Below are 13,561 nucleotides of genomic sequence, written 5' to 3' on the forward strand. Positions count from 1 at the left end.
TTGTATGACATACGGGCACTAACTGATTGATCTGATTAGAAATCAAGGTAAGGAATTTATTTTAGATCAACCGATCTTTGCTAAAAGATGTTGCAATCACTTCCTTTTTATTTCCTCCGTTTTTTTTGGGGTTTTTTTGTTTTTTTTTTGGAAAAGTCATACCACATGAGTGCCAATGAGACAAATCTCCATCCAAGTCACAATTTATAAAAGTAAACCATTATAGGTCAAACTACGGTCTTCATCACGGAGCCTTGGCTCAAACAGCTATAAAGGGCTTACATTTATTTAAGTGTAGAACCATCAAACGGGAAAACCAACGGTCTAATCTATATAAAAAGTTTATTTACTGGAAGATTCTCTACATAGGAACGTCCGACTTGTACTATTCAATTAGATAAACATACATGTGTATCGACCGCTTACGAGTGACCAGTGGGGCTATCTATTCATACAAGTTATATATCGATGGGATCAATAAATAGAACATCGATTAAAGGCAGTATTTATATAAATGACATAATTTTAGTATATATAATACACATTGCATCGGTAGTTTGTACATACTTTTCAGTTTTCATTAGCAATTAAGATCATATATAAACAGTCAAAATGCCTGCTAAATTCAAAATATCTTACTTCGACATTAGAGGAAGGGCAGAATTACCTCGACTTGATTTAGCTGCAGCTGGAAAAGAGTTTGAGGGCGAGAGACTTAGTGGCAACAAATGGACAGCTTTTAAACCAAGTAAAAGACTTAATTAGAGATGATAAATAACACGCTTTGTGCTTTTGGATACTTGAAAAGAGCTGTCAGTTTAACCAAAAAATAAAAACTAGAGAAATATGACTTAACGAATTTAGAAATGAAGATACCCCACTTAATTTTCATTTTTTTTAATACAATTTCAACATTTAACAGGATTGTATGGTTCAAATAATATGGAAAATACCAAGTGTGACATCATGATTGAAACTACAGTTGACGTTTTAACTGCTATGATTAAATTACATTTCGAAAAGGATGAAGCCCAAAAGGTTCGTATTTATTTGATTTGTGGATAAACCTTATTGCAAAATTACGTTAAATTACAAATAAATAAGTACATGTATATACAAGAACACAACAAATAAACAATTAACACATGTAAGATTAAATTTTGGGCCTCTGCGCCGAATGGTCTACGTAGTTCAAATACAGGATATTTGGGGATGATTGTGAGTTCAAACCCTATGCATGCACGTGCACGTGGTAGGTGCGTTCGATTCTTTTTTTCACACTGATGGTTGATTGTTCACTATGGGCTCTCCAGCATCCTACGACAATAATTTGACCGCTATGATACAGCCAATACCCCACAAGGTGGCGTTTAACACCATTAATCAGTTAATCAATTATCAATCAATAAGATATAAATATATTTTTAAAGACTGATAGTTTTAATATAAACTCTATTATAACAAACAAGTTCACGGATGAGGTTAAGCATTGTCACAATTAAGATATAAAATGATGGCATGGTCTGTCTGAAATTAGCATAATAATCAGGTCGTATTGACATCATATTGAGCATAAAGACTTGTTTACTTACAAAAATATCAATCATATACATTTGTAGATCCTAAATCTGATTTGCATGCATACATTTCGAAAATCTCAACAATATACAGCATCAAGACCAATTAACCTACGATAATCTTTACAATAACGTTGACCATCAGGATGGATTCATCTACGATAATCTTTACAATAACGTTGACCATCAGGATGGATTCATCTACGAGAATCGCAATGTCAATCAAATGATTTCAAATTGCATTGAGAACAACAATCGTGAGACTCTTTATCTGAAAACTAGGAAATGTAGTAAGATTGCAAAATAAAAACAGAGTTCGTTCGAATAACGTTGATATAAGCAACACATTTCAGACGTTTTTGTACTATTATTTTAAAGTAGTTTTTACAATAAGTTACACAGGTTCTTTTAATCTTCTTAATTTTTTTTTTTATCTAGGAAGAACTTGGTAAAAAGTTTAGTACAGAAGTTTTGCCCCAATATTTCACATATTTGTGCAAGGTACTCAAAGAAAATGGAGGAAAGTTTCTCGTTGGATCGAAGGTAACAAATATATATATAAAGCAAAGCAGTGGGGACCAGAAGAAGATATATGTTGTTCTGATTAAATAGAGAATAAATGAAAAATGGTAAAAAAAAAAAGAATATCACGCTTTAATGATAATCCATTTCTCGAGCCAATATGCATGTAGCATCCATGATCCAGTGATCCTTTGCACTGACGTATCGCTAGCCTGTCGACATTCGACTGGTTTGTTCGACTTCATTCTCAATTGGCTAGGATTGTCATTGTAATCCTTTTGAAGGTCGTTGGTTCTATCCGGGAAATCCGCAGGGGCGGATCCAGCCATTTTAAAAAGCGGGGGTTCCTAACCCAGAACAAAAGGGGGGGGGGGGGGGGGGGGGGGGTTCAATAACATGTCCCCATTCAAATGCTTTGTTCGTCCCAAAAAAAGGGGGTTCGAACCCCCGGAACCCCCCCCCCCCCCCCTTCTGGATCTGCGCCTGCTCCGAGTTTCTGCATCAATGAAAACTGACCGCCAAAAAATAGTCTAATAGCTCAATCGAACTGAAAGTGGCGTTAAACAACAATCAAGTCAGTATAATCTATTTTAGGATATTTAGATTCTGAATCAATTGACTGTTTGTAATCAGTTTCCTTTTTTGACCACGTGATTAATTTTAATTAAAATTGCACATTTCTCGGTAGCTTTGTCATTTCAAATTGTTGTAAAAAATGGAAAAAAAATAGTGCACGATATAATTCTTTCTTATCTTATTATTTGTAGTTGACAGTTGCGGATATGGCTGCTTTTGACATGCTTGATAAACTAACATGTAACCCAACGATGGGAGAAGGCGTGTACAAAGACTTTGCTGAAGTTAAAAAGTTTTACGAAAGTGTAAAAACAAATGCTAATGTACAGAAATATTTGGAGAAGCGACCGGCAGCAGACATGTAAATCAAGGAACATACTCATTTTTTTTCTTTCATTTACTTATTTAAATTTTTACATGGTTTTACATTAACAGAATGTGAACAAATGCTTGAAATTATTTACATCGTTTACAATAGTACATGGTATTTGTACCTTTTTTATTTTATAGTTATCTGTTTATTGAATGTATTTTACAAATTGCAATTTTCTGAATTAAAATATGATGAAGCTGTATTATTGTTTAATTATTAATCATGTAGCAGTGAAAATCTCTCATCAAAGATTTGAGGGGTATAATTTTATACGCTAGCTGTGCTTTTCGTCTGATTTCAAACCACTCAGCAATGACGCTCGAATAAAAAGTGTTATTGCGCTACAAAAAGTTAGCGAGTGTTAACACAAACATATATACTAGCAGGTCCGAGACCACAATTTATTCGTAGTGCATTTCTTTTAGAACATAAATGCAAATTTAAAAAATCCCACTTACACTTTCTCAATGAAATGTTTACAGTGTGGTGTACTACTTTGGGGACAAGTTATATCAAAATTATAAAAAAAACTTCATCGGCGCTAACTCAAAATATGGACAATTTTATGTTTAGGGCATCTTGAAATCTTTTCACAGCTTCCGAAGTGCTACTTTTTTACCTTTTTCAGCTGGACAAAATAACGACTTTCCTTTAAAATTCTGGACCAAATTTTTTTACAGTGTAATTTCACCCCCTACTTCTAATTTGAGGCATAAAATATGGAGAAATAAGTTTAGAAGGGGTATGAAAAATATTGGCAAGTAACCCACTGTCAACTCTAGGGACTATATACGGAACAACGAAGGGACGATAATTGTGGTCTCGGACCAGCAAATATTCCAACAGTATTTATAAATGCTGTATTATGAGGGTTGATAGGCTTTACAGAAAACACAAGAATGAAAAAAAAGCAGAATCAGTGACAAAAAAATAAATGGGCCGAAAAAAAAATAAAAATTGGAAAATAATTGGCCATGGGTTCTAAAATATAAAGAATAGAGAATAAGAATCAAAATAGAGAAAATGGTCAAAAAGATGAAATTAAGAAATGAAGATCCCCATTCAGAGCCGGCCTCTGTCGTGTGTTTCACAGAAAAGAATCTGGATGGGATCGTTTACAGAATAGACAATTATAGACTAAAAAATATAAAGATTCGAAAAAAAGGAGGCTGAAATATAAAGAATATATCAGGGGTAAAATTAAACAGGTATATATTTGTACATGTACACAAATTCATTGTTGTATTAATGGTCTCTAATGGTATAAATATTAGTTATTGTATTAAAGGACGCCTCCGGGTGCGGGAATTTCTCGCTACATTGAAGACCTGTTGGTGACCTTCTGCTGTTGTTTTTTTTGGTCGTGTTATTGTCTCTTTGACACATTCCCCATATTCATTCTTAATTTTATCGTAGTAAGTATAACATATATACATGTAAGTATAAACGTTTACAAATTATCTAACAAGTGGTTCCTGAAAATTGGCAAAGTAAGATGCCACCAAACCAATCTGATTAGCTTTTGCTGTCAATGAAAGAGGAATATTTCCAATAAGTAATTTAAATTTCTTGACACATTCTATAAATCTTTCTACATGAATTCTTGTTTAGCAATTAATACGTCTGGCTTAAAACTCCTCTTCTGGAGTGATTTGGTTCTTTTGCCAATAATTGGTGGTATATTTAACACAGTAAAATTGAGAATGGAAATGGGGAATGTGTCAAAGAGACAACTTCCCGACCATAGAGAAGACAACAGCCGAATGCCACCAATGAGTCTTCAATGCAGCGAGAAACTCCCGCACCGGAGGAACCCTTCAGCTGCCCCCTAAACAAATATGTTACTACTTCAGTGATAATGGACGTCATACTAAATTCCCAATTATACACAAGAAACTAAAATTAAAAATCATACAAGACTAACAAAGACCAAAGGCACTGACTTGGGACAGTTGCAAAAATGCGGCGGGGTTTTACATGTTTTGTTAGATCTCAACCCTTACCCTATACCTCTAGTAAATGTTGCAAAAAAACGACAATAAGCAATGTAAAACTCAGTTTTAGAGAAGTCCGAGTCCAATGTCAGAATAGGTTACAAAAGAAACTAAATAAAATGACAATAATACTTAAATTAACAAAGGACTACTAGCAGTTACTGACATGTCAGCTCGTGACCCCAATGAAACTGATTGAAAGATTATTGCTTCATCATATGAATATCAAACATAATTACACCTTATATAAGAATGCCAGCTTTTGATTGGCTGATAGCCATTGTATTTTTCGCATATTCTAACATTTTTCCTCATTTCAAACGAATCTGACTGTTTTTCACCACTGCCGGTGAATATGCCTCAAATATGCGAACGCGTATAAGTACATGTATAGTTCCCGCAGTATATTTTATGATAGAAATTGTCCTCAAATAAATATTTCCTTTTCCTAGTTCAGAGAGTTTAAATTAAAATTTATTCGGTGTAATTAAACAGATATATCATGTTATGGAGGGATATTTGCAAAAAATACAAGTCTTGGGACATAATTTCCCTTGCCTAGCGGCTCGGGAAATTTAAGTCCCTCGACTTGTATTTTTCGCAAATATCCCTCCATAACATGATATATCTGTTCACAATTCCTCCAGTTATGGGGTTGAGTATTATACCATCATAAGATATATAAGAAAAACATATTGACTGCTGGTCGTGACATTAATAAATCGTCTATGGTGAATCACCGGTCTGCATGAGATCTCCATTGGTGATTGATATACACTTACTCACCTGTTTCTCATTGTGTGTAAAAGAAGAGAAAGATACCAAAGGGACAGTCAAACTCATTAATCTTAAACAAACTGACAACGCCATGGCTAAAAATGAAAAGACAAACAGAAAAACAATAGTGCACATGACACAACATAGAAAATTGTAACAGTGCAGGCATCGGATCGGTATGAATGTGAGTTGATTCTTCCCCACCGACGTAGTGTTTACTACACATGTATGTACACATTTTTTTTTATCTTGTTGGGGAAGAATCACTGGTTTCTCACAAACATTGTTCAGGTCACACTCATCCCACGCTTGAAGAGTAACAAAAGGTTCAGGTGGATCTAACTCTGATCCAAAACGGAATTGCTTTAAAAAAAAATTGAGAATGGAAATGGGGAATATGTCAAAAAGACAAAAAGCCAATCAAAGAGCAGAGAACAGCCGAAGACCACTATTGGGTCGTCAACGCAACGAGAAAATCCCGAACACAGAGGTGGGTCTAAGCTGGTCCCTAAATGAGTACTAGTTCAGTGAAAATAGACGTCATAATAAACTCCAAAACATGTAAAATTAAATAAAATTAAAAAAAAAACATACAAGACTAACAACTCGAGACAGGTAAACAAAATGTCTATTTCGTGATTATTGTAGGTCAGAAGGAAGATATTAAATCAAGAGTTCCAAATGGTAAAGTTAAAATCATCCCTTCTTAAATTTTACGGCTGCCATCACGAGGTGGTTGACCGTTACGGAATATTTGTTTCACAGATAATATCAGATATGTTTCTACTGTCGTAACTACAATCACATTCTCTTTCCACAAATGTGACCTACCAAGTAAGACTAATAACCGGGTTTGAAATAACACGAGCAACATGACAGGTGCCACATTTGGAGCAGGATCTGCTCACCCTTTTGGAGCACCTGAGATCAGCCCCAGTTTTTAGTTGGGTTCGTGTGTCATGGTCTTTAGTTTCCAAAGGTTGTGCCTTGTGTATTATAATTTATCTGTTTGTCTTTTTTCTTTTTTCTTTTTTAGCCATGGCGTTGTCACTTTAATCTCGATCAATGAGTTAGAATGTCCCTATGGTATCTTTTGCCCGTCTTTTACTAACACTACATATCAATGGTAATGTTTGAATTGTCATCTAGTCTAAAAAACTTAGACACATCGTTTCAATCGTGTAAGGAACTCTGATAGTGACATCCATATAATGATTTATAAGGATCCGTAAAGGGCATTCGCCCTCCTCAATTTGAAGTTATATATTAAAACAGATGAAAGAGTTTTATTTATTAAAGTTAAAGCTTTTTTTATTTTACGACATAGTGTTGCTTTAGATCATGCATTATAGAAGGTTAATTCATAAAATTTGAACTTGTGTCAAATCTGTTGATCCCTCTTAAATAAAAAAAAAACGTTTTTTTTTCCTTTCAAACAAAATAGTTTGAAAATATTGTGAAAAAATCTCACTATCAATAATATATGAAAACATTTGCTATGAACATTTAAAACACTATAATTATGAACAATTAAAGAGCTACTATAAAACTTTAAAACCCAATTAATTATTTAATGTATTCAGTATTGTTCTTTTTTTTTTATTTAAATAAAGGTTTGATGCAATATTGAAAGGTTACAATCGCTTACATTTAATGTCTCCCCCTTTTTTTTTTTTTTTTTTTTGCAAAGTCATGATAGACATATTATATAAACGAATCAATATCTACCGCATACGTCCAGCCATTGGAACTATCAAGATCGATAAGGTCAATATATAGAACATGTATTGAATATATTTAAAGCATTATTTAGGACATAGTTTTAAATACACATATAGCTTCAGTAGTTAATACATAGTTGTCATTGTTCATCAGCAATTAAGATATCAACATTAAGTCAAAATGCCTGCTAAATTCAAACTATCTTACTTCGACATTAGAGGAAGAGCAGAATTACCTCGACTTGTTTTTGCTGCGGCTGGAAAAGAGTTTGAGGACGAGAGACTAAGTGGCGATAAATGGACAGCTTTTAAACCAAGTAAGAGGAGGTGGTTGTAAGGGTAAAAAAGTGGGGATAGAGGATATAGGTGAAGAAAAGTACACTTGTTGGATGTGAAGAAAAGAAGTGGGAAATTAAAAGAGGATTTTTTTTTTTAAATTCATATTTCAAAAATGACTCCAGGAAGATCATATTAATTATATTTTCATTAACTGGGAAATCGGTTCATTTTCAAAAGGTCAACTTCTAACTATGGCATTTATTTGAAACTAAATGATTTTGAATATGCATTAATATTACTAATCAGACACACACACTTATTTTTTTTAATTTATTTTATTAAAGTTGGTGGAAGATGGTGGAAGAGGGCTAGTAGACCTTTTTCATTATTAGAAGATTTTAATTACAAATTATTATATAATTTATATAATTTCAGTTCACTAGATATTTAGGGAAATGGTTGTTTAGGGGATACATGGCTTCCACATGTATCATATTTAATAAATTGTCATTTATACATGCTAAATCCTGTTCTAGATAGAATCAATATAACATGAACATTGTGTGTACATGCCTCGGCTGTTTCCAACACTTTAAATGTCCAAATACACCTAATCAAACTGAAAACAGGTTAATATAACCTTGGACTAGTTTATATATATATATCGAACCTTCACATAGCTTATTTGATTAGAAAAGAACAAATATTCGGAAAAATAAACAATAGCGGTTTATTAGCTATCTATAATAAAGGAAAACAAACTGGTTTATTTAAAAATAAATATATTTGTTAAGTATATATGTAATCATTTTAGGGAATTCTAGATCAAAGCATAAACATGAAATGTTTGTAAAAGATGATGTTCAGATTCTTAAGCAATACTGTCAATTCAAATATACCTTAAATTGAAAGAGTGCTTCTATGGGGAACTTATATATATATATTACTTCATTAATTAGTAACCAGTTTCCTTTGTCTGTCAATGTTTGCTTGACTGTGTAAAATGATAGTACTCATGTATTAAAGAATAATTGTTCTATTTAATGCTAAGTCACGTGTTAACGTAGACAGACATGTGATATTCTAAAGATATTATCATATAATAATATAATATGTTTAGTGCAATGATTCATTGTTCATTTTAAACACATTGAGGTATGAATACTAAATTATATAACCATTGTTTAACCGATTCATGAGGGTATGGCAAGAACTAGATATTTTTTGTCTCCTTCTTTTCTTTTAATTTGAAGAAAAAATTCATTTTATTTTCCACTTTTTGCAATACTTTTTCGCTGTTTCCCTATGATACTTATTCCTTTTTAATATCATAATCATAATTTAAATCTTTTTAAAGTTTTTATTTTGAATTATTTTCGACCAGTTATTTTCTCAAACAGACCCTCGTACAAGAATTCTTTCAAATTTAAAATAACCGTGCTTATATACAGCATATTTGTAGTTGTTATTAAAGATGTCCTCGTTTATAAACTTAAACTTCAAAGTTCAAAATAATACTAATTGCAATCTTATAAACGGATTTCAATACGAAATCGCAAAAAGCTATGATTAAATACAGAACATTTCGATACCAGAAAAAAAGGCAAAATTAACTGATTCATAAACGTACTTGTACTGAATAAAATAACGTTAATAACTAAAAAGACTGTTTTCCTATTAAACAATGTGATGAAATCTGCACATCCTTCTGCATTAGAAAAAATATAGTGATGCCTAAAAAAAGAAAAACCTTATCAAATCTTCACCCTCTCAGCAATATAAATGAATAACACAGATGCATATTAATTGCAATAAAACTGAGAAAAACAATAATTGGAACCTCGAGTTTATGGTTTATTTCAGAAACACCATATGGTCAGATGCCTGTATTAACTGTGGATGATAAAACTATGATTAACCAGACTGGTGCCATTACCCGATACCTTGCTCGTGAATTTGGTATGTTTTATATTAAGTCTGAAAACACTGTTCGGAAATCGCTAATCGATAAAATTGTTCACTGTGGGTTTTCTTTTCTTTCTTTTTTTTAATGTTATATTGCACAAACGAGAACGTGTTTAACAGTACATGCATAATGATGCACAATACAATTTATTAGTGCTTGCTGTTTATTTTGATAGCTCTTTGTAGTGTGTGACTTGGGTAAGACCAACTTCTAATAAATTCATAAGGTATCTTGATACTTAAATTCACAGTACTATATTACAACAGTTTTGAATGTAAAAAATGAAGATCCCCACCAGACTCCCAAATATTCTCTACAATTATTTTGAAATTTTAACAGGGTTGTATGGTTCAAATAATATGGAAAATACAAAGTGTGACGTCATCATTGAAACTGTATCGGACGTGTTTACTGCTATGATTAAATCACATTACGAACAGGATGAAGCTAAAAAGGTTCGTATTTATTAAATAATTATGTAAATTGTCTAGTAGTAAGTGAGATGTTAGCGCTTTAAAACCAGGTTTAATCCACCATTTTCTACATTTGAAAATGCCTATACAAAGTATAGGAATATGACAGTTGTTGTCCATATTTGCTGTGTTTTGTCATTTGATTTTGCCATGTGATTATGGACTTTCCGATTTGATTTTGTTCTGGGTTCAGTATTTTTTGGATTTTACTTTCTACGAACTATAACAAATAAAATACGTCAATACAATAACATAACAAATGAACAATTAAAACATACAAGTTTAAATGTGGGACCTCGGTGATCAAGTGGTCTAAGTAACTTCTAATGTTGGTGCCCTTTATAGCGTGTTGTTCTGTGTGATCCAAGGCTCCGTGTTGAAGGCCCTACCTTGACCTATAACTGTTAATTCTAAAAATAGTTATTTGGATGGATAGTTGTCTCGTTGGCACCCATACCACATCTTCCTATAATATATAAGTAGTTCATCTACTGTACCACTGACTGGCCATTTTCCTGATTTTGTACAGGACATTTTAGGGAAAAAATGGTGGGTTGAACCTGGTTTTGTGGCATTCCAAACTTCTCGCTTTTATGACAATGTTAAATAAAATAAACAGAGATAAGGAGCATTTCACCTTCGAAATTATTGATAATATAGAGCATCAAGACAGATGTATATACAAGAATCTCAATAGCATTCAAATGTCCCACATTACTAGTATCACTAAGAATAGTAATCATGGGACTAATAGTATAATTAGACTTGTTTGTATAAAAATAAACGGATGCTGATCCATGTTGGAAAAGGATATGTCCAGATGTTGCAATTGGAACCCCCTTTTTTTCACGATCAATGCTTTTGAATAGAGGAATATGGTTGGAACCTTACATTTTTAAAAATTGCAGGTGACATCCTTGGTTTAATGCCAGTGCAATTAATTCCAAAACATTTTGTTCAAATAACGTGTATACAAGCAATTATAGGTATCCGTACGGCCTTCAACAATTAGAAACACAGACTTTCTAGTACTTTTATATAATATAATTTATTGATTAATCGGATATTTAAAAAAATATCTATATTTCTTAGCTCAATTATGTTTTGTTCTATTTTAGGAAGAACTTGGTAAAAAGTTAGGCACAGAAGTTATACCCCAATTTTTCACTTATTTGTGCAAGGTGCTGAAAGAAAATGGTGGAAAATGTCTCGTGGGATCGAAGGTAACAAACGTTTAAAGTAAAAAGATAATAGAAGAAATTAAGAATCTTTAAATGTTTGCATTTTGAATTTGTCAATCGGCCGTCGATGGCCAAGTGGTTTAAGAAGTTGAACTAGTATGATTGGTTGTTGGTTGCTCTAAATATTTCATGCATATTCAGGACGATTGAAGCAGTGTAACACTGAGGTTGTGATTTCTAATCCGGCACCTGGCAGGTGCATTTGACTCCAATCGTAATACACCTTATCGCTATTTGTCCGCCATTACTGGCTATCGCACAGGTTCCCGTAAAATTTTGACGTCATAAAACAAAGCATCTGACGCCACAATGGAAAAGTGATTGTTGTGTGCGTCAAAAGGTCAAGCGGCCGGGTCGGACGGCCGAGTAGGGTAATAGCGATAAGGTGTATTGAATAGGATTGTTAGTTTTGAACATTAAAGGTCGCAGTGAATGCTTTCTTCGTGCTCTTCCATGTCTTCCATAGTTATAGTAGCATTTTTATTTCGAGCCACTGGATGTTAAGCACGTGCAGTCAATAATCAAAACCTTATTTCGGAATAAAATTAAAAGCCTTTCCGATTGACACAACACTCTGTCGGAAGAGTTAAAGCCTTTGGAATAGTAACAACAATTCGTACGGAAAAGTTTAAGCTTCTTCTGGAGTTATGCTATTCTTTTGGAAAAGTTAAACGCATCATGCATGCATATTAAGGAAATAAATTGAAGCCTTTGGTATTGTTACATTAATGTTTTCGAGAATCCTTTGGTAAAGCGACAATATTCTTTCGAAACTTTTTTTTGAATTGTTAACAAAATGTACTTAACAAGATATAAATCTGACTTTTTTTGTTATTTGTAGTTGACAGTTGCGGATATGGCTGCTTTTGACATGATTGATAAACTAGTATGTAACCCAAAGATGGGAGAAGGCGTGTACAAAGACTTTCCAGAAATCAAAAAGTTTTACGAAAGTGTAAAAACAAATGCTAAGGTACAGAAATATTTAGAGAAGCGACCGGCATCGGAAATGTAAATCTATGAACATTGTTTTAATTTAATTTTATTTATTCGTTTATTTGAACATAAACATGGTCCAGCATTAATAGATATAGATATATGAACAAACCTTTTGATACTTTTTACATTGTATACAATAATTATAGCACATGGTTTTGTTTCAGTATTTACTTTATAGCTTTAATACCTGTTTACTGAATCTGTTTTACAAATTGCAATTTACTGAATTAAAATGTGGTGACGCTGTGTTATTTATTTTATTGTAATATTATTCTAAACATCAATATAACAATATTCATCCAAGATTTCAGGTTCATAGTTTTGTAGACCAGACGAGAGATTCATTTAAAAAAGTCATCATCAAAAGGCAAAAAACAATACCGTTATGTACACACAAAGATATACTCACAAAGAACACGAAAAAGACATTATATGTATTTAAAAGATTTGGTCAAAGCGCTTATTAGAGGGTATCGAAGAACTTAACAAACAAGTTAAGGGCAGAAAGTGCAAAATTAAGGACAAAACATCTACAAAATGGAGAAAAAGGCGACAATGAAATTCATAAAGAATTGGAAATGTAGTCGCTTACCCGAGTCTACGCGGATATTCAACAAGGGACACTCTTCAACATTGTAGACAAGAATAAATAAAGATCGAACAATTGTATATCTTGTATTGCTTATCATTTTTCCTCACTAGTGAAATATCTGTTCTCGGTAAATGATTGGTCGAAATTTGATTGTTACGTTACATTTTCTTGATTTCTTCTGAATTTTCCTGTTGTGACGTCATAAAAAAAGGCAACCATGCCTGATGACGTCACATAAAAAGTACACAACTTTCTCCAAAATCATAAAAGAAACAAATTCTACCAGTGTAACTCGTTTATTAAATTTAAACTGTGACTCGAGTTGAGAAATGCGGAAATCGATAAGGGTCATTCAAAAAAATAATTTATGTCGTAATTACGACATAGCCGTAATAACGACATCCCTATGTCGTAATTACGACATCAGTATGTATGTCCGACTTACAATTACGACCATGCATACTTCCACGT

General features: G+C 32.8%; 2 protein-coding genes across 2 annotated transcripts; both read left to right on the forward strand.

Annotated features, from left to right (window-relative positions):
• Positions 1-866: 866 nt before the first annotated feature.
• Positions 867-3,109, forward strand: LOC134691662 (glutathione S-transferase-like). The gene is made up of 3 exons (XM_063552224.1): positions 867-1,038; positions 2,016-2,120; positions 2,867-3,109. The coding sequence occupies exons 1-3, from the start codon at positions 943-945 to the stop codon at positions 3,038-3,040; spliced, it is 375 nt and encodes a 124-aa protein (XP_063408294.1). The 5' UTR covers positions 867-942; the 3' UTR covers positions 3,041-3,109.
• A 4,531-nt stretch (positions 3,110-7,640) lies between these two features.
• LOC134690635 (S-crystallin SL11-like) lies at positions 7,641-12,746 on the forward strand. Its single transcript, XM_063550612.1, has 5 exons — positions 7,641-7,857; positions 9,683-9,778; positions 10,125-10,240; positions 11,377-11,481; positions 12,341-12,746. The coding sequence occupies exons 1-5, from the start codon at positions 7,722-7,724 to the stop codon at positions 12,512-12,514; spliced, it is 627 nt and encodes a 208-aa protein (XP_063406682.1). The 5' UTR covers positions 7,641-7,721; the 3' UTR covers positions 12,515-12,746.
• The last annotated feature ends 815 nt before the right edge of the window (positions 12,747-13,561 follow it).

The sequence above is a fragment of the Mytilus trossulus genome, chromosome 11 (assembly GCF_036588685.1).
Source record: "Mytilus trossulus isolate FHL-02 chromosome 11, PNRI_Mtr1.1.1.hap1, whole genome shotgun sequence".
NCBI lineage: Eukaryota > Metazoa > Mollusca > Bivalvia > Mytilida > Mytilidae > Mytilus > Mytilus trossulus.